Genomic DNA, 22409 nt, shown 5'->3' on the forward strand with positions numbered 1-22409 from the left:
AACCCGTTCTTATTCCCCCCTATTATCTATTATGAGTATGGCGGATTAAGTATTACTTCTTTAATTCTGTCTGTTCTTTGGACAGTTATTAATTGTCCCCTTATTTTCAACGTCAAGTGTGCAAAATGTCATCAAAGGTATCAAAATGTTGCTTTAAGCTATGCGAAAAGTGGATGGAGTACTTAGACAGTGACCTTCCTCTTGTTTTGAAGATCAGGTGTGCAAAATTTCATCAATATCGAAATAAAACTGTAGATTTGTATTAAAAACAAAGCCATGCCGTCACAGACACTCTTCTTTGTAAATATAATAATAACTAACTACACTTTTAGGCTTTACACGATACGAGATCTTAGGTAGGTATATTATATATTTGTATTTATATATTTTTTTTTTAATTCCTAATAAATTTTGTTTCGGCTCTCGTCTTTCGTTTCGGGCAGTTCACTAACATCCCTTCTTGGTATGTAGGTACCTACCCATTAAAAAATATTATCTTTTTCTCACTCTATTCTGCGTATTTTCTCTTTCCTCCTTCGCCGCTTGGGCGTTCGTTCATCTTCTCTTTATCCGAAGTGCAAACAAACCGAAATTTGTTCCTGTTCAAACAAAACTGACTAATACACAAAGTTGTTTGTCGGTCACATTCTCGTTTCTTGCAAGATCTGACTATACCTTCATAAAATGCTGTTGCGGCTCGTATTAACCTTTACGTGCCTGTAGGTTAAAAAAAACACTTATCATCTAAAGAGGGGTCACTAGGGTCCCCCATATACCGCGGAGCGATTGTCTCTTAATGCCTACTCTTTTTGTTAGTTAGTACAAAATGCACTTTTTATGTCCTTCCGCACTCGCGGCTTGTTTGCTGTCAAGATTTGTTTAATTAATGGCGATCCGTGGGGGGGAGTATTATCGTCGGAATTGGATAGGATTACCTAAATTATAGAGAAGGGTTAATTTTGCAAAACTGACGTACTCCACCTGAACTTTTTATTGGGAAATAGCAAAAAAAACTGATACAGGTATCAAATATGTGATTTCAATTTCATTTCATTATTCCATTTGAATTATAAAATATAATCACATATTTAAAAATAATAACATATTTACTATTTATGTTTCGCAAGACAATCTCTGAGTAATCCTATTTTGAATTGAAACGCCATATAACACAATTGACAACAACTTTCATATAAATCAACTAGGCGGCCATTTTGTCACATGATCAAATGCTCTCTTTTTATTGGCTGAAATGGAATTAACCTGTTTTGATAGTAACATTGGATGGAATAAGACGAGATATGTCAGAAAAATTTCGTTTGGAGGATGTGTATTACCCCTTCCGGTGCGAGAGGGTTAACGACAAGAAAATATACCAAGTTGTTTACTTGGAATATAAGCCTTTATTATCAGCTGTAGTTGTAGTCTGTTTATTGTAAAATCAAGGTCTTCCAAAGCATCTGACAAGTTAAAATTATTTATTAAGAATGTATCTAATGGAATTAGATTGTAATCTTGCAATACTTACTTTTAATATGTTTCATAACTATATTGATATCCCATTCCTCTTGGAATGCTTTAGCTTATATTATATTAGCCTGCCTTGTCGAAAATTTTTATGTCTGTCTTGTCTGCTATATCTTGCCTTGTCGAAGATTGTAAATTTTGTCTTGTCTGCTATCTTGCATTGTCAAGTATTTTAATGTGTCTTGTCTGCAATCTTGCCTTTCGATGGTTTTAAAAGCCTGTCTAGTATGTTCTCTTGCCTTTCTAAGGTTTAAAAATCTGTCTTGTCTGCTATCCTGCACTGTTGAAGATTTTAACGTCTTTCTTGTTTGCTATCTTGCCTTTCGAAGGTTTTAAAAGCCTATCTAGTCTGCGCTCTTGCCTCTCTACGGTTTTAAAGTCTGTCTTGTCTGCTATCTTGCCTTTCGATGGTTTTAATAGCCTTTTTAGCCTGCTGTTGTCTAGTGTGCTCTCTCGCTTTGTCGAAGATTTTTAGGTCTGTCTTTTCTGCTGTATTACCTTGTCAAAGATCTGCAAGTCTCTTTTGTCTGCTATCTTGCCTTTTCGATGATTTTAAAGTCGGTCTTGTCTGCTATCTAGCTTTTTCTGCGGTTTTAACATATCTTCGAAGCTTATTCGAGATTAATTTTTCTTTTTGTTCTCGGAAATCAATACTAGCATTAGTTTCTATGCAAGGTTTGACTTAGTGAACATTATTATTTGGTTATGTATTAAATTTATCTTTGTAGCCACTCTATCCCTCATTCTTTGGCGCTCCCAGTAACTTTAAAAAACGTCATAAGTAAATAAAACGAGTCAACTGTTTGAATTTTGTATAATTTACCATTTCTGTGAAAGCGTGCATTTCCGCCGGGGACTTCTTATCACCCCGTTTTATTATTATTTCTCAGCGATTAGCTTTGCCGTCAAGTAACTGACTTGCTTGACTTGTGAACGAAACTTGAAACAACCACGTTCTATTTTGTAGGTATTTTATGGGTTCACATGTTTGATAGCCACATTAGCGACCAATTCCCTTTTTTAAATAACACCACACGGAGGCCCTGTGGAAAATTATTTTTCTTAGGGCCTATATCAACTTTGCGGAGGGTCTTTTTTTAGGAGAGGAAGGAGTGAGCGTGGGTTTTTAAGAGACCCTTGTTGTAAGAGGGAGGAAACACAGAGACCGGCAAATCGTTCCATGCACAGCCGAGCTGTTGAACTGAAGAACGAGTCGTAGAAACTGGTGACCGGATAAATCATCACAATGATAATTCATCACATCTTCAAAAAGTTATATAAAGTCATGGAAAGTGATGAAAAAAAACTTTATTAACTGAGTTAAATAGGGTAGGTTAGGTTAGGTTAAAAAAATATTTTTTTAATCGTTCCTAATGACTTTATATCACTTTTTAAAAGTGTGTTGAATTGTCACTGTGTTGAGTTATCATGGAACCGTAGAAACTACCTCTTTTCATGTGACAAATAAATGTTGTACGCGCGTTTAGCGCAGGGGTCAATAACGCTATTTCTTCGGAGCATCTTCCATTGAAATACCGGTAGAACAAGGACAGCATTCCCACCTGACGCCTGTGCTCTAAAAATTACAATGCGTTTGTTATGATAATGGAATTTATCGAACGGACCGACCGCCTGTTTATGTCTAGAGTCAAGTTTTTTTTGGGATCCAGACCAGAGGTGGCCGCTAAATTCAACAGTTGGCTTGTAAAGGTATTGCGAAATCTGAGATTACTAACATAATTCGATAGGCTGAGATGTCATCGCTTAGTTCAACTCTCAGACCTTTCTTGTATGACGATTTTTTTTTATAATTACGCCTTTTTTTACATAAATAATACTTGATTATAAGTCAGCCCCCTGAGCCAAATGGCGCTTGCAACAAATTTTAATTTTACCGCCTTTATAAATCATCTCTTCTCTAAATAGTATAAAACTGAGTCGCTATCCGCGTCTGTCTGTTTATGAACTTAGTTCTCCTAAACTACGCAACAGATTTTGATACAATTTTCACTATCATTTAAAGAATTTCTTCTGAAAGGTTTATATATATAATACATGCATATTATATTTATAGAAAGTAAAGAATGGTCAATGTTTTGTAATCAAGTCGTAAACAAAATATTTTCGGGAGCTTACATTGCTAACTCAGGCTAAACCTTATGAGATACATCCAAATAATGAACTGCGGATTTATATATCTTAAAAAAACCTACAGTAAAGTCCGGAATGGTTAATATCTATCTCCTAAGGATAACCCCCGGCAACGCCGGACTATGTCAGCCTAGTAATATACAAACATTTTGCCTGCCTATGCTAGTAAAACTTGAAAAGTAGTCAACCGATATCGCTGAAAATTTAAAAATTTATAATTTTTAGTCCCAGGAGTGTTTAAGGCGATGCACTACGTCGTGTAATATTTTGAATCGAGCCGCTATCAATAACACACCTTACGTAGATGGCGATAAGGCTTAAATTCCCGCTTCACACCATCCGCCTGTTTTGATTTATGCATTAAAAAAACATTACCAAAAAGTACCTTTTATTTTATTTTGTGGATGTTCAGGCACAAATATTTAAAAAAATTTCGATCATTTTATAAATAACTTAATTCGCCACATTATACAATAAAATCATAACAGAAAATGGGTTCGTAAGTGGGAGATTTTTAACTTTAAAGCAGATTTCATAGGCCTTATACATTATTTTTTGCTGGGCTTATAAAAAGACTTATCTAAAAAATGCTCGATTATTTCAAAGGCCAAGATGTATTCTACTCGCAGTATTTAATTAAAGCATCTGAAACATTTCTAGGCGACCAAATTTTCAAACCAAAAACACATGATTTTAAATTACTACGTAGTGCATCGCCTTAAGAGAGAGGTTTCAATGGTAGACGCTTGAGGAATACTGAACGCAATATCACGGAATCGAATTGAAGTCAGTGTAATGTAGTTTTTTTAACAGTAACATTGTGTTATACATTAGCGCAGGGCTTCCCAAACTTTTTTCAACTGTGACGCCCTTGGGATGTTGCATTTTTGCAACATCCCAATATATATAGGTAGGTACTTTATCGCTTGTCTGGTTTCTTGACACTTCAGTTCCAATTTTGAAAATGACCATTAAAACAATTTTCTGTTATAGGTAGGTACTTTATCGCTTGTCTGGTTTCTTGACACTTCAGTTAAAATTTTGAAAATGACAATTAAAACAATTTTCTGTTATTATAGGTAGGTACTTTATCACTTGTCTGGTTTCTTGACACTTCAGTTCCAATTTTGAAAATGAAAATTAAAACAATTTTCTGTTATTATAGGTAGGTAGTTCCAATTTTGCTAACGACACTTATATTCAAAGCAAATCCGAGTTCATTGAACCAGAGTTACACAGAATTTATTACCTCAACCGAAATTATTATTTTCGATAATAAATGTGATATATATATACCCATTTAAAACTATAACTTTATTTTTGTACAGAAAACACCCACCTTACTAATAAACGTGTTTTAAATTTTACACAACTGATGAACAACCATTTACCCTACCATTGGAACACTTGTGTAGCATGACATAAATATTTATGATCTGTCTGTATTTTGGTAACCGTCTTTTTCTCTTACAATATTTAGAGATATAAAATATTTTCTCAATATTTTACAAAGCGGCGCATTTGTATGACTCGACAAAAGATTAAGAATTTTTATCTTTATTACTCTGCTATCTGTTATCTTGAAGATATCTTGTATCTATCTTAGTAATTATTGTATCTATTTTCCACAAATATAACAGTAATTAGTGTTTAATAAGTTGTCTATGTCAAATGATACAAATTGCTGTGCTTTACGCAGCTGTCTCTCTTTCTTGCTAAGATACAGTATTAATGTTTGTGGTTATTTATTTTTTTTATTACGTGGTCATAGTTGTCTAAATGTGGGCTTATTGTCAAGTGGCAATTTCTTCCAACCATTCTCGATTCTTAATGGAATCAAAAAAGAATGCAGAATTTTTCCAATAGTGGGAATTTAAATAACAGCCATAGTCTAAATCTAGTAATCTGTAAAAAATAATAAAAGTGGGTGTGTCAAGCCTACGCAAGACAGAAGTGAAACTTCTAGTATTCCTCTCTCTCTATTTTCATTTCATCATCTCTATTTTCTCTCTTAGGTTAGTTTGAAAATTAGAGGTTAAATAATTCAACGACGAAGCATGGATTTGCTTTTTCTAATATTTTCTTATAGATGAATGACGTTCGATTAATGTATAGTTCCAAAAATTTTCAATTTATTCACAAGTATACAATATTACATAAATAACAATATTACAATTAAAAATTACAAAGAAATTACAATGACAATTTACCAATCATGTGCCATTTTCATTGTCAATTTCATGAATATCATTTCCTAATGTCGTGATAATTGGGTTATGGTAACTAAAGTGCGAGATATATACATGAGCACTTAAATCCTTAATGAATCGTGCAAAAACTGCATCGATTGTTGTCCCGTGTCGGGAGAGAACGTTCGTGAGCGGCTCCCCCACCTCAACAAGCGCATATGGTGAGAGAGGGACAGTGAACGGTGAGCGGTGGTGGGGGTACCCGCATTTTCGTGTCGATCCTGACTCGGTTTTACTCCGTCCCAGAAAATTCATTACGCGCCTAAAGAAGTTTCACTTCAATAATAAATACATATCTTTAAAGATGGAAGAATAAAAGAGTGAAAGGGATAGAAGTTGACTTAAAGGTGGCTTTTGAGAGAGAACGGAGAACCCTATACATCGGAGTGTAGTGTTCCAGAAATCTTTTAAAGTTGTGGGTGGGGATTTTAGAGGTTCTCTTATCACTTAGCGTGCTTAGACGCTTTGTATCGCTTACTTCAGATTTTAATAAAGTTTTTTTTTGTCTTGGCAGGATAATGGAGCCGGAAGCAAATCAACTAAGGAGCCCCCGCCTGAAAATGAAGAAGAAACGAGCTGGTTCTGGGACCCTCCTGATGCTGAGGCTTCAACCCCTTCAAAATCATCAAAAACTGACGAGAAGCAGAGACTATCTGCCCTCGTTGCATCCCTCCAATCTGAAATATCCAACTTGAAAGCTGAAGCAGAAGCAACAAAGAAAAATGAACGTAATGAAGGGAACGTAAGTTTCATTGGAAACAATGCAGAAGAAATCAGTGAATTGAAAGAGCAGCTCGACTTGTTGAAAAACGAGAATGTCACATTGACTACCAACTTGGAAGACCTGGACACCCAGCATCAATTAGCAATAGAGGAGGTCATAAAGCTTAAAAAGGAACTCCAAGTCAACTATGACATACTACAAAAAAAGAACGAGAGTTTAGAGAAAGATATTGCAGACTACAAAACCAGATTAAAGAATATAGAAACTGAAGAAGCAGCTAGTTTCAAAGATCTGAGTGAAACTAATTTAAATTTGATTTCAGATCTGGACACCATGCATCACAAGTTTGATAATTTGGAGAGGGTGCATAGGATGCTGACAGAAAACACAGAGAAGTTTCAAGAAGAGAATCAGGAATTGAGCGAAGAGAATTTCAAGCTTCAAGAAGAGTGTGCAAGGATGCAGCATGATATGGAACAGTTGCAAAATAAGAATCAACTGCCGGTGATAAGTAATGAGAACCACGTGCCAAATGAGAAGTATAGAGAGCTAGAAGATAAGAACCTGGACTTGGAGAGGAAGCTTGCCGAGTTGGTACCTAAGAAAAGTAATGACGGCAGTTTAGATACTATCCTCGATTCAAACGCTCAAGAAGTGATTGCTAAATTGAAATTCGAAATTGTTGAACTTCAGAATAAGCTCAACACCAATGAAGAAATCAAACGCTTGAATCTTGAAATTGATCATCTGAGAAAAGAAGTGGACGGTCTTTCAACTCAGCAAACTGAAAACTTCATATCGTGCGAGTCCATTAGGAAAGTCATTGATAAATACATGGCACCTGATTTTCCAGCAATTCAAAAGTATCTAAAAAATTCTTCAACCGAACTCTTGGAGTATACGGACTTGTGTCTAAAGAACTACGCAGATCTGAGAAGTAAGAATGAAACCCTGGAGAGTCGCGCTTCTGAAGATTCTCGCATCATCAATAACCTGCAGGCTAATATTGATGAGATGAACGCTGAAATCGATATTTTAAATGGTGATTTATCGCATTACTCGCATGAATGTTCCGAACAGAAGAAAAACAATGATTTTTTGATTGCTGAAATAGGAGCACTGAAGAGTGTGTCCAAACTTGAACCTATCCTAGAACACAACAATGAAGAACACATGGAGAAACTACAAACTGAACTGGACGATTGTAGCAATTTGAATAAAAACATAGAAGCTGAGTTAGAGAAATATGAAAATCAACTTTTGGAAGCAGAAACAGAAAAGAACAAGGTTGTGAGTGAGTTGAAATCTTGCAAAGAAGAACTTAAACGTGCTAAGGATGAAATAGATGTACTCAAAAAGGCTCAGAACGATGCCGTTGATGATGAATCTTTATCAATTTTACAAAAGAAATTGGCAGACACTCAAAATGAACTTGATAAAACTAAAAGTCAGCTGCATTCTGTATCCGTTGAAAATGAAAAGAACAAGATTGATCTTACCATTGTAGATAATGATAAGGTGTTGTTAATGAGAGAAATTAGCGAACTCAAGGCCAACATACAGACCAAGTCAATAATCGAAGACTACGCTAAGAAGATAGAAGCGGAAAAGACTGATCTAGAAATTAAATTGTGCCATCTCAGTGAGATGGAGACCATGGTAGAAACGCTGAATAAGAAAAACGACTATTTGAAAGAAAGAATAGCACGTTTGGATGCAATGGTTGCAAGCTCTGCCATGACTTTAACCCAAGAAATAATCATTCACAAAAACAAGGAAATGAGAACTAATAAAACTTTTCAGGAGAAGGAAGAAGAGTTGCTTAAAGCTCAACAACAAATTCTAGCACTCGAAACCATTCCAAATATGGCAGTTCTTCTAGATGTTAAAAAGGATCTGGAAGACTATTCTACAAAATTGGCTGATTTTATTGGACCTTATTTGAGCCCACCTCCAAGTGTTTCTGAAAGCATGAAAGGTGAGGTTCATGCAGACATCTTAGTTGAAGATGGCTTGAGAGATGCTGCTAAAAGTCTTATAAGTAATGTAGAAATTTTAAAACAAAGTGTTCTCAAAGATAGAGACAGTACTTGTGAGACTTTGAAAGCAGAACTCGGTAGAAGTAATTCTGAGTTAGAAGATTTAAAGACTGCTTACGAAGGCTTAAAACTCATATCGATCGATAAGAAAACTTTGGAAGCAAAAGTTAAAAGGATGACGGAAGAAGCCACTGAAAGACAAAAGGACATTGATAAACAATACAACAAACTGTTTGAAGAATTGACTCGGGTTAAGCAAGAACGCGATGATATGAATGAAAAATCTGCAGAAATCATGAGTTTAGTTGGTGAAAAAGATAAGGAAATAGTAGCTAAAATTGGGGAAATTGAGATGCTCAAAGAAGAAATTAAAGAAATCGATGCTGAATTTTCCAAAGTCAAAGAACAGAAACATAAATTGTGTCTGGAAAATGACATCCTTAGAAATCAAAATTTAGAAATTGAAAAAAAGAATGAAAAAATTGTTGAAAACGAGCAGACTATTGCCACTTTGAATAACAAAATCACCCGGCTTGAAACTGAAATGGAACACATAAGAGTTCAAAACATTGAAAAATTAGCCGAGGCAAAAAGCAAAGCGGCTGAAAATCCACAAGCTAAAGAAGAGTATTTAAGTCTGAAAGCAGATTATGACACTATTGAGAAGCAAAAATTAGAAACAGATGCCCTGATCCTAACATTATCCACAGCTTTGTCAGAACTTGAAGCCAAAATGAAGACTTTAACAACACAGGAAGAAGTTAGGCTAGAAGAATTAAAACAAATGGCATCCCACAAGGCTGAAGCGGAGGTCCAGATTCAACAACTTAATACAGAAAAGAATGAACTTATCAGTTTGGTAACTCAGAAACACCAAGAAAGTATTACATATCATGCAGAAATCCAAAGATTGAATGGTGTTCTATTCACAGAAAGCAAGAAATACAAAGAGCTAGAAAAACTAACTGAACAGTTGAAAGCAAACGCACAAGAGATAAACAAAACTGATCGGGAATCCAATTCCCAAGATGTTGAACACCTGACTACAGTATTAAGAGAAAAGACTGACAGATGCTTGCAGCTGGAGGGAATTCTGGATGAGATCAGAAAGGCGGGAATCACCCCAGATGAGCTGGAAAAACTGAGGGAGAAGAATCAATTCTTGGTCGAGAAGTGTGAGATCATGGGGAACAATTTAGTCATGGAGCAGGCTAACTCAAGACAAATTGTTCAAGAGAAAATACAGGTAATTTAAATATTTTTTTGGCTTTCTCAAAATAATTAAAAATACGTAGGTACAAAACTTATGATTTGTATATATATCAATCAATGAAGATAGATCTCTCCACAACAGCAAATACATGCCCTTTAACCTGACTCATGGCATCACTCAATTTGCTCATTGCTCCCTTTGTGCAGGCAGGGGAATTCATAATATTAAAAATACAATAAAGACAAACATTCCCAGGTTACGAATAACCTAACTCAACCCAGATTCTGTTTATGTAATGATGGACTTAGCTAGTAGAGAAATTGAACCTATGACTTCTGGAACCTGACCCATTCATTTCAAGACTCTTAATTGGAGGCTTGAGTTTCAATCTATACTAACATCATATTTTTACTAACTTGCCAATTTTTGGAATTTCTAGATTGTCGAAAAAGAGCAAGCCATGTCCAGAGAATTGGAACGCCTTAGGCAGCATCTGTTGGACATGGAGGAAGAGCATACCAAAGAGCTGGTGGCAGCAGAGCAAAGATGGCAAGAGGCGCAGACCAAACTGACTTCTGCTGAAGAGAAGGTCAAACACTCCAGCACCATGTACACATCCAATAGGTGAGTAGTTCTTCTTCGAGTGATTTCTCAGTCATGAGGTTCACCTTCTCATTTTTTTTGATAGGAGGAATGAACCTGGGTCTTGAAGAGACCTAAGTTGTAGGAGGATGGAAACAAGAGATTGGCAAATCATTCGACAGTCGAGCTATTGAATTCAGCATCTAGTCATAGAATCGACCCATATTAATGTGACAAATGTTGGGCGCGCGTTTGACTTGTTTCAGTTCAATCCAATGTATTATTTCAAAAACATTACAAAAGTATCAATTTTAAAACGTTTTGAAAATTGCAATCCATAGTTGATGTTTATCTCTTTCAATCGGCTAGCCAGGTACTTTTCATCCATCTTCATCTACTTCAGGCTTGCAACATTCCTCATTGCGGTTACCATAGTTCCACTGGCTCTTGGAAGTAGACTCTTGTATGGTGCGACATATCTTACCTCACTTTCTTTAAAAATTTTCTCATTATTCAGCATTAGTCTATTTTTTGGGTGATGATGCATGTCTCGTCTTCTTGAATAGCCACTATTTCAAAGAATCCAGTGCCAATTATCAGAGCTGATGTGAAGATGTACCATATAAAGCTTTCTGTGCTTTAAACAAGCTGTGGTGATGACTACGGCTGAAGTTTGTTTTCAGGCGAGTAAATAGGTATTTTTAATTCCAGTATTCGAGCGAACCAAGAAGTGGAGACCCTCAGAACTCAGATAAAGCTGGTGGAGAGACAGAGGGATGAGATCCAATCCCACTTGAGCCAGTCTGAAGATAGAAACAGCAAAAACCTAGCCGCCCTAACAAACTTGCAATGTGTTCTGGAGCAATTTCAAATGGGTAAGTTTTTTTTTTAAACAAACCTGGTTCTCTGACTAATTAAACTTTTAGTATCATAATACGTATTTGCAAGTGAGGAAATGCAATCCCTTTAACAGTAATCCGGTCCCTTTAATAAAGTTCACCATGGTGAATAATATAAAGATATATATTATTTCCTTACCAAGTGAATAAAATATATTTGAGTATGCTAGGAGCATTTTTTAAGGTAAATACCAAAAAATCGAGTCAACTACGATTGAGCTGCTACAGTATCCAATGGAGATATGCTGTACTTCGATGGTTACTTTTATTTTTGGAATTTTTCATGGAATTATAGACAGCCCTGATTTATTGAGCTTAATCACCTTCAACATACCAACTAGAACTACTCAATCGAAAATTCTTTTTAATTGCAACAACAATATCAGGACTGAGTCATTTAGATACTCACTTGATTACACGCAGTTGGCAATAATTTTGCAGAAATTGTAGATGTGTTCAACTGCATGGAATATAGTTACAAGAAGGCTGTAGTAATATAACATAACTAAGCTAAGCATAATACTATTATTCTGCATTAAATTTCTATATAACTAATAGCAAACTTTTATTTCTTGATTACTGTTGCACTAAACTATTATGTATAACAAATGTTTGTAAAAGCCCGTATGGGCAAAGAATATATGCATAAATAAATAAAAATAATGTTAAATATCCGCTGTGGATACGCCGGTCTGCAAGAGGTTAAATAGATAGTCTCGAATTGCGATTCGTGATCGGTTCAAACGTTCTAATAAGGCGTACTACGCTTCTTCACATGGAAGCCAACAACACTAATGCAGAAAATAACTCGCAAATTTCTCGCACGATTACAACATATACCCACCACGAAAAATTACTACATTTAGGGCCGGTTGCTTCAAAGAGTTTCAACAATTCATCGAACTTCAAAGTTCATTTTCAACAGTGAAAGTTTTATTTCATTTCTGTTATTATTTCAGTTATGTGAAACAACTAACCAATAATGATATTATGATAACAGAACCTTTAAAGACCTTGAAAATTAATGAATTGTACTACCTGCAAAACTAATTCATTCAATTTTTTAGCATGATATAAATTGTTTTTAAACTATGTGCGCACTTACATTTAATTTTTATTACACTTTTATTAACAGATAACAATTTGTGAGAATGTAATTATCGATTTCAAAACTTCCCTTCATCTCTCCACACAATTTTTTATAATGTATCTCTCCACATAATTATTTTTTTAGTATTTTTACTCATTCCTACATTTATTAGTTAAATTTAAGACTGTTCACATCCCAGACGAAATTACAAAGATACTGTATGGACAAATCATAGACATCCAATAATAGACGATCCAATCAGGCAAAGGGGAAAAAACCAAAATGCGCCTGACCATACCACTTTTGGTGATTTATCAAAATAGTATAAAACAAAGTCACTATCCGCGTCTGTCTGTTTGTGCGCTTAGTTCTTCTAAACTATGCTATGATTGATGGGGTTTTCACTATCATTTAGAGAATTTCTTCCGGAAGGTTTACATATATAATACATGCAAATTATATTTATTGTCAGTAGATCAACGCCGGGTACAAGTCAGCTAGTTTATCAATAAATTAATCTGACAGTACGCAGCCAATTCGCATTGTAATATCACCATTCGCTCCTCGAAAATAAAATCCGCTTACGAATTACTAGTCGTGTTTACAATGGCTGCGTTTAGAAATTGCTGGCTGCGTCAAAAACTTAATCACTTATCCCTAATCGAGTAAACAAACGTTCAGGGTTATTTCCAAAATTTTATATTTTGTTACACTATTTATTTAGTAGACACTTTTACAAATGTGTTATTGTCTATTCCAGGCAATTCGGAACCAACATTCCGATCATGCGCAGAAAAGCCCTACAATGGACAGCGCTGCAAACTTATTTTAGCAAACTTTACTTTTCTGCGCATAGTCTGGTTATTTTAATGTGCACTCTTCGGTGGTCAATGCACGACTGATGTCATAGTTTATTCGAAGCATTCTCGAACCCTCCTGGTGTCAAAAATATGATCATATGGTTTGCTCCCAGCTCTTCGAAATGATTGCCAGATTTCACGTTAGGGCCAGTTCATTATTTTGAATATCTATGGGACATACAAAATAGGTACTTAAACTATGTAATCTTCGTTTTACCTAACTTATCACTCGTTATAAAATGTACTGTGTATGTCTAAATAAATAAATAAATAAAAATAGATATTTGTATCAAAATTTTCTAAAGCATTGAGTCAATAAGAGATTATCTGCTTAACTCTTTGCACGCGGCCGTATCAACTATTGTTACGGCAAAAAGTCTATACTCACACGCGGCTGTATCAACAGTTGATACGGAAACTTTGACGGCCGATATTCCAGCGCTCTTTAGTCATAAATGTATTTCTTGCTCACTTGGACATTCGTAGAATTATCACGATGCTGACATCTACAAGAATTTCTCAAAAATAAAATTGTATTTCATAAAAAAAGATCGATAATCAAGTGCGCCTTTTAGTCCTATAGTTTACATTTTTGTCAACGGATGGCGTTAGTACTAGTATGTCATTCACAACTATTCATAACTAAAAATGATAAGTGATCATGGTGTCCCACTTGTGTCTATCAACGCAGTGACCTAAGTACACACACGCCGAGTGAATGGCGGGACCACATTTAAAAGATATGGTACGTCTTTGTATGAAATATTATGTTTTTGTTTTTATAAACATCTAAGAGTGTTGACACACGAGGATTTGTTTTCATACTGTGGAGAATAATCTGTTCTGTCTATGTAGTCCAATAAATCATGCCAGAATGCTATAATTTGACATTTAATTGCGTGCATAGGTATTTGAAAATATGTACCGCGTACGGGTATAGATAAAACGGAGCACATTAACGCGTTCAAAAGGTTAACAAAGAATGTTCCATTTTTCTTTAACGTTCACTTATATCATCTTCTAGATAAAGAGCGCGACGGGGAAGCGGTAGCGGGCCGCGCCAGACGAGACCTGATCTCCGCCCGCGAGGAAATCCAGCGTCTCCAGCGTCAGATCCTCGACATCGAGGAGAAGCTGAGGGACTCCAACAGCGGACTGAGAGCCGCTGCCAGACTATCGGGACAACTTGAGGCACGAGCCGCCCAGGTTCAAGAAGCCAGGGAAATTGGTGGGTGGAAGATATTTTTAATTAATTATTAAAAGTTAGTTTTATATTTATTATTTTGATTTCATACTATTTATTGCCATTTACCTGCAAAATTAAGTCACTTGTCTTGTTAGGTATGAAAAGATATTTACATAACATATCCATTCTAGTTTTCAAAAGTTCATGCTTGTTCAGACTGACATATATACTCACAAAGAAAGTGCCGTAGGGCAGCCTTGTGAACTGTCACAGGTTGGTCTGAATTCTTGACACATCAGTTTCAATTTGGAAAATGACAATTAAAATATTTTCTGTTGAGATGTTATATTACATTTTTTCATGAATTTTTGACTCAATCAGTTCCATTATTGAAAATTATACTTAAATTCAAAGCAAATCCGAGTTTTAGAGTTCATTGAAGTTACGCAGGACAGATACATAACCTAACTAACTAGTTATGGACAAACCGAATGCTGTAACAATGAAATCCCTGGGAAGAACTGTAAAGAATGCAAGGCTGATATATGCGTGATGAGTAATATTAAGAAAGGGACGCTCAGATGTCTTATGCATATAGAGCAAATGAACGAAGAAAGGAGTGTAAGGAGAATATTCGTCGCAAATGTGAATGGCAGGTAGAAGTCAGGAACTCCCGAGAAAGACATGTCAAAATCAAGTGAATCATATACTTGAGTCGGACCATGTCAAGAGTCAGAATAATATAAGAGTATGTATGAGACGATGTGTGAATGTGAATGAGGCAAGGAGTGTGTGCCAAGACCAAGTTGTTTGGCGGTCTGTTCTCTCTGCCTACCCCTGCGGAGAAATGGTGTGACGGCTAGTTAATTAGTTAGTTAGTTATGGACATAATTTTTTAACCACTTATAAGTGCACAGATTCTGTAGCAGTGGTTTGGTTTCTTTGTAACTTTCTTTAATAGCTTTCTTTACCATCATCGTAGATTTTAGATATATCATTGGGCCAATCGATTTGTTTTTAACATTCAATGACTTTACATTGCACAAAAGAAAAATGATAAGGGTGCAAAACTTAAAAATCAGCATCGATCATTTTTTTGGTATTTTTTCAATTCTTCTAAAACGCTCCTTTATCACTTTCTACCCGATTCATCATCACTTCAACTAATAATATTATCATTATTTCTCATTCATTTTTTGTAACTATTAATACACTGTTTGGTTTATCTATCACTGTATCACAAAATGGCGATAGTAACCTTGTTATTATTTCTATTTTTGAGGTTCTTAACACAAACATTGGCATTTTGACTAAATATCAGCTGGTAATTCTGGGCTAGTTAAAGTTTCTCAGAGTTCTATCTGGTATACAAGTCAAGTTGTCTCTTTTATCACTGGGTTCGAGGATGAATTAATAACTATATACTCATTTATTGTTTAATAGCTTTTGTTTTATTTATTAATTTTCAAAATAAACACAAAAGGTTCTAGTTTATAAATACGGGAAACCAAATAACTGAAATTTTCACAAGTTTTTCTGAATTCGCAAGTGAATTATTATCTCCGAAAGTCACTAATACTTTTTGACTTGTATTTCTTTTCTTGAGCCTTTTTTCGTTTCATTTTGTTGTTTTTGAACTAATATGATAATTTTTTTACTACTTCATGTTATATGCATGTAAATTATGGATAAACTTGTCAAATTCCGCCTAAATTACGCAGTAAATTTATAAATATCACTTGGTGTCTACTTAATTACTACAAGAAACAACTACTTGTTGGTAAGATGATAAAAGATACATTAAAGTTCCATTTATTTCTCAATCAAAGTTAATTTTGAATGTTAGGAAATACATAAATTATTAAAATAACCCAAACTAACAACCTTAAAACCTATTTTGTGCCTTCATGCGTCTAGTTTTTGGAATGTTAATTCGTGGTGGAATTCCATTCTATTAGATTTGAAACTAAAGAACTTTTCCACTTTGTTCCACTTATTTAGAAAGTGGTACAAAGTGCAAAAGTTGTTTAGTTTCAAATCTATTTTGTACATGTTTACATCTCAACTTAAATATTTGTTTCCATTAGTAATTTTTTTATGCGTGTTCGACAACTTTACCCAAAATATGGAGTTTTTACATAGTGAATTCAAATAAATTAATGTTTTAAGAAACTTTGTACATTTTTCGACAAAAGCAGTTTTATTTTTTTTTTCAAATTTCGTGTGATTTTGTTAAAAAATTCTAATAAAAGCACCTTCTGTCTCCGTATGCAAAAAAAAAAATCATTTATAATACAAAATTTCTTTTTTAATAAATCTTTTACTCACTTCATACAAAATGCGATGCATCATTCGTAGATTCACATATTGGTTGAATTTCATGTACATGTGAAACATAGAAGATTACAGAAAATCTCTTAGATATTTCATCACAATATTTTTTTTAATAATACATATTACACAAACACAACACCTTTTTGTCTGTATTTTTTGTTGTACTTTTTTGTAAATATTAGAAACTATCTACATCATTGTGTTTTTTCACATTTTCTTCATGTAATGCTTTCACTGTGTGTGCATACCTTTTTTTATTTATTGATTTGTGTTTTTTGTAGTCACTTTTTTGAATCTCTTTAACTAACATTTTTTGTTGCTGGATATGGTATTTCTCATCGTTTTTTCCTTGATAACTTCTTCCATTTAATTGACACATAATCTTTATTTAATGACATTTCAGCCGAGTCGTTATTGTTTTTGCCTTTCACTCTTACAGTCAAGGTTCAAGCCCGTAAGAATTCCAAGGAACCTCAGTCAATCGTTTTTATTATAAGTTAATTCTACATTTACAAATGTTATTTTATTTAGCTTGTTGTAGGTAGTTAGTTCTTGGTAATAAAAGATACGCCTTCCTAACAGGTTTCAAATGTTCTGAATACAAGAATTTACATAAAACTTGTATTTATTAGTTATTAAAAAGAACAATATATATATTTTTTAATATTTGCTGAATGAAATATATCAGAAACTCCGCTTAAAAAATAACCATTTTTGTGTGACCTCAAAGTGATGTAAATGTTATGTCAAACTGACAAGTGACACTGAACTTAACTGACAGCTAACACTGTACTTCCACCAAGAAATAGTGTTAATTTAATTGGAATATCAGGAAGTATTTATTGCTAGTTAAGTTATTTTGTCAATCTGACATCTAACACTGAACATGATCAATGTTTTGTCTGAACTTACAAAAGCCATTGATTTTGCATAAAAAATATCTCCAATCTAATTGGAAATGTCGTGACAAACTGACAACTAACACTGAACTTTATCAAGAAATTGCGCCAATGTAACAGACTGTGCAACGTAATGTATTTTTCTATGACCTTTTTTATTTGTTGTTGTTGTTTTTAGTGTTTTTTTTTATTTTACAAAATGGCGGCATTCGGTATAATCTCATTTGGTAACTGTGAGTTTGTTTTTTGACTCATTTTGCCACGTGGGGTTGCACCGTGCGCTCGCCAGCTTTCGTCTGTGCCCTGTTTATTTATTTTTAGTTTTATTTTATTATCATTGTATGTCGTCTTTGTTACCAGCTGTTTTTTTTCGCTATGAATGTTTAAAATTGCTGTCCAATGTCCGTTTTGTTTGTCAGTTACAAAAATATACACTGCACACATTTTAACACATTTTACTGCACGGTTAAAAAAAATTATAACTTTGTTAATTTTTTAACCTGATTGGTTTCACCTTAATAGGACATCTTCAGACTTTGGACACTATCATAGAATCAATATATAAATACAGAACAAGGTTTTCCCAAACTTTCTCCTCCACCACAACAACACAACATACCCCAATTGGGGACGACATAGTCCCACTGGCTCTGGACAGTTGTGTTTAGTCGTTGTGTATCAGTCTGAAGATGACTCCACCTGGGTGAAACCAGCTTGGTCTAAAATAAATACATCAAACATAGTTATTTAGTTTTGTAATCTCAATATTGCAATAGAATTACACCGTAAATTAACAGTTTAAAAAATTGAATGATTACAGTAAAATAAATGATGTTACATGATACAAAAAGATTGGTCGGTGGCCGAGTTGACATCGCGCTTGGGTCCCACTCAGGCGTAGTGTGTTCAATTCCTCGACTGGCTAAGTCCTCCATCACAACACAAGCAACATTTTCAGCTTACTGTGGTGGTAGTAGGAGATTTTCAAATATTGTCAGGTTATTCGTGGCCCGGGAATATTTGTCTTTCTTTTAAAAAAAAATAAAAAAAAAATTAAAAAAAAAAAAAATAAAAAAAAATAAATAAAAAAAAAAAATATCTTCTTTTATAAAAAAATGCTCAACTCTTACGCACTTGAGGGATAGCAATCCAAATTTGGATAGCACCTCTAATGACTTTGAGTGATAGTAGCTATCACTGCTACCCATATTTGGGTAGCTGTAGGTGGGTGATAAAAATGTGGGATAAACCGTAAAATACAGGTGGATTCATTGGTTTTAAACCACAGTAAACAGTTTATATGTTTTATGTAAAAAAACTATGTAAATGTACGTTTAAACTGTGTAAAGAATGCAGATTTTCACATTTTTGTGTATTGCATCCCTTATTAAAGTCATTAGACATTTTTGTTGTTGTATTTTTTATAATTTTTGTATTTTTTCCAGTGTATTGTCGTAGTTTATGATTTTGCATCCGCATATGGCACTACAGCGCAAAAAACAAAAATCATTTGCCCCCTAGATTCTGAGTATTATTTCAGGTACTGGTAATTTAAACAAATCGAAAACTGCGCACCGTAGACGTCAACGAGAAAACAATGCGCAGTCCGACCGCGTTTCGCCGTAATTCGACAAACCATATTGTGTGCATATTATATGACACTTCACTCTGTAGAACACGTATTTTTGTTCTTATTTACCATCTTGATGTGTTCCTAAAAGGTATGCAGAATGTTCAGAGTGTTACGAAGTGCCTGTATTGCGGTGCGTTTTGTAGTCATTGTTTCTCTAGACGTCTGTGCGACGGGTGTTTTTGTCGCATGTGCGCAGTTTCGGTGTCGCCAGGACTTGTATAATACTTTGATTCTGGGGCGGACGCTATCATCTGGCAACCCAGCATCCCGGAATGATTTCTAGAGGTTTTATTTTGGAATGTTATTATTAATTTGTGCATTGTTTTAAATATGATTTTTAAGCATGTTTCTTTTTAATATCGTAACCCTAAAAGTCAATGTGATGATATAAATGCGGAAAGCATGAATTAACAATTTTACATACATAGCATCTTGTTTTTTTTTTAAACTGCTTTTACAAATGTTATATTGGTTATAAAGAATAAATTGTAAAAGCATATAAAGTTTTTTTTAAATTTTAGTCCATTTAAAATAACTTAATAAATAAAAATTGGATAATATAGATTTATTAGTATTATCTTCTTCTTCAATGATAAAATAACTTACTCTGTGATTGTTTCAATCCAAAAACAATTAATTTTTCCTAAAATAATTTCACGGACAAATGCCCTTTTACTTTTGGGGTGACGATATTATTACATTTTATAAAAATTGAACATTTGCTAATTTTGATAGGCCCAAATAAAGTAGTTTACCTGCAAATCAAGTACCATAAAATGGGACTTTGATAAATCTTCAACTTTGAAGCTACATAAATAACTTAATGTTTAATTCAAATAATAATTTAATTGAGTACTTTTTTTTCTTTTTTTGTTTGTTGAATTTTGGAGTATTTTTCCATATTTTGCTACCTCTTTTTTGAGCCAACGCTTCGTACAGCCTTCCAGTGTCCATCATCAGGACAGATCTGACACATCTGTACACTGCAAGGCTGTCTGAAACATTTGTCATTTTCAGAACGATTTTTGGTAAATTATGGCAAGTTTGCAAAATGTCTCGAGCGATCTCTTGCTAAATTTATATAACCTAAAAATATGGGATGAACGGTGAAATCTAGGTGGATTCATTAGCTTTAAATCGCTGTAAGCAATTTCATATGTTTCCATATTAATATTTTGAGGAATGATATTAATTAAGAAAACCGAACACCCATCTCTCAAGTGGTTAAAACTCCAATAATCAACCAACAAAATACAACTTACAAATCTCAAAACATATGTTTACTTTGTAACAAACCTGTGAATAAAAGTTTTGCTGCCATCCTTTGAACATAATTCATTTTCACAATCTTTTAAAAATAATCTTTAGTATAGTATATAGAAAAACAAGCATCCATTTTAATTTATTTTCATGTTGTAACCTCTTTTCATCAAATGAATAATTCCATCCCCCCTTAGAGGCAAACCGGGGATATAAACCACCACAATCTACACATAGTTTACGTACAGCATTTTTATTAGTTTTTTTTTGTTCTCTAGCTGCTAAATTGGAAGAGGAATTGAGCCAATGGAAGAAAAAATACAGAGATGCAGTATCTAATCAGCAGGATAAAGTGGATAAATCTCTAGTGAAGAATCTACTGATGGGTTACATCAACACCGTGAACCAGAGACAAGGAGATAAAATACAGGTTTGTGTCCATGACTAACTAACTAACTAACTAACCATCACGCCGTTTTTCCGCAGGGGTAGGCAGAGAGGATGGGCCGCCAAACAACTCGGTCTTGGCACACACTTCTTGCCTCATTCACATTCATACATACTCTTCTATTATTCTGACTCCTGACATGGCCCGACTCGAGTATCTGATTCACTTGATCGTGCCATGTCTTCCTCGGGCGTCCCCGACTTCTACTTCCATTCGCATTTGCATCATATATCCTCCTTACACTCCTATCTTCGCTTATTCGCTCTACATGCCCAAACCATCTAAGCGTCCCTTTTTTTATCTTACTCATTACACTTACATCAGCCTTTGCACTCTTTGCGGATCTCCCCATTCCTCACACGATCAAAAATGGTTTTACTACACATACGTCTCAGGGATCTCATTTCAACAGCATTCAATCTACTTTCATTCTTTCTTTGCCAGTTCCATGCCTCACTTCCATACATCAGGGTAGGTACCAGCACTCCGTTGTGGACTGCTAACTTCGCTTTTTTGGATGATTTTTTGTTAGCGCCAACTGCGTTCAGTCCTCCATTAATGGAATTACCTGCATTTACCCTTCTTTCAATATCTCTGTCAGCCTTCCCATCTCTCGTAAACATAATTCCTAAATACACAAACTCATCCACCTGCTCCAAGTATTCCTCATTCACAGCTATATTGCACACTGTTTTCGTACTCTCTCTTTCAAACACCATTACTTTAGTCCATGACTGTTAAGATTATTATTTAATGAGCAGATAGCATTCTTATATCTGAGTTCACAAGAATTTTAACAGTAAATAAGTGACAGATTACTCTTCAAGTTCAGAGCGTTTTATATAACTCCATATTACTCACCATACAATCCCATACAGACCTGTCACACCTAAAAAGATGATGTGTTATAAGTGTGGGTTTGGCGATGATATGTGCCTTGATCTACTAGCTAGGCTATATTTGAAAATTATGCAACCCGGAATGCGGGCCAGGACAATTTACAGAGTGCCGTAATTACGCAGCTGTCATCTGTCAAAGTGACAGATCCCATACAAATAAATGATATTCCGTGGCAGCCCCTCAATTGATCTAACACCCTCTTGAGGAAGATTATAGCACAGTGTGTCATCCCAACATATAATACCGCGTAATGTTTCTAAGGCTCAATTGAGTTGTTTTAAATTTAAAATAAGTTAATCCTTTCTTCTCTCCAAATAAGAATCCAATTGAGCTTTAAATTATTTTATATTAGTAACATCGCTGACATGTTGTAGAAGTTTGTTTCATGCTTCCACTACTCTATTTGCAGGGAAGT

General features: G+C 34.6%; 1 protein-coding gene across 1 annotated transcript in view; it reads left to right on the forward strand.

Moving 5' to 3' along the window:
* Positions 1–22409, forward strand: part of Gmap (Golgi microtubule-associated protein) — a 147371-nt gene that overhangs the window by 118673 nt on the left and 6289 nt on the right. Inside the window, exons 3-7 of the mRNA XM_089649631.1 lie at positions 6442–9936; positions 10343–10527; positions 11197–11360; positions 14359–14562; positions 20925–21076. Coding sequence (XP_089505757.1) covers positions 6442–9936; positions 10343–10527; positions 11197–11360; positions 14359–14562; positions 20925–21076 — 4200 coding nt within the window. The remainder of the gene's footprint in view (positions 1–6441; positions 9937–10342; positions 10528–11196; positions 11361–14358; positions 14563–20924; positions 21077–22409) is intronic.

The sequence above is a fragment of the Hesperophylax consimilis genome, chromosome 30, assembly GCF_061612785.1.
Source record: "Hesperophylax consimilis isolate HC1 chromosome 30, BYU_Hcon_1.0, whole genome shotgun sequence".
Taxonomy (NCBI): Eukaryota; Metazoa; Arthropoda; class Insecta; order Trichoptera; family Limnephilidae; genus Hesperophylax; species Hesperophylax consimilis.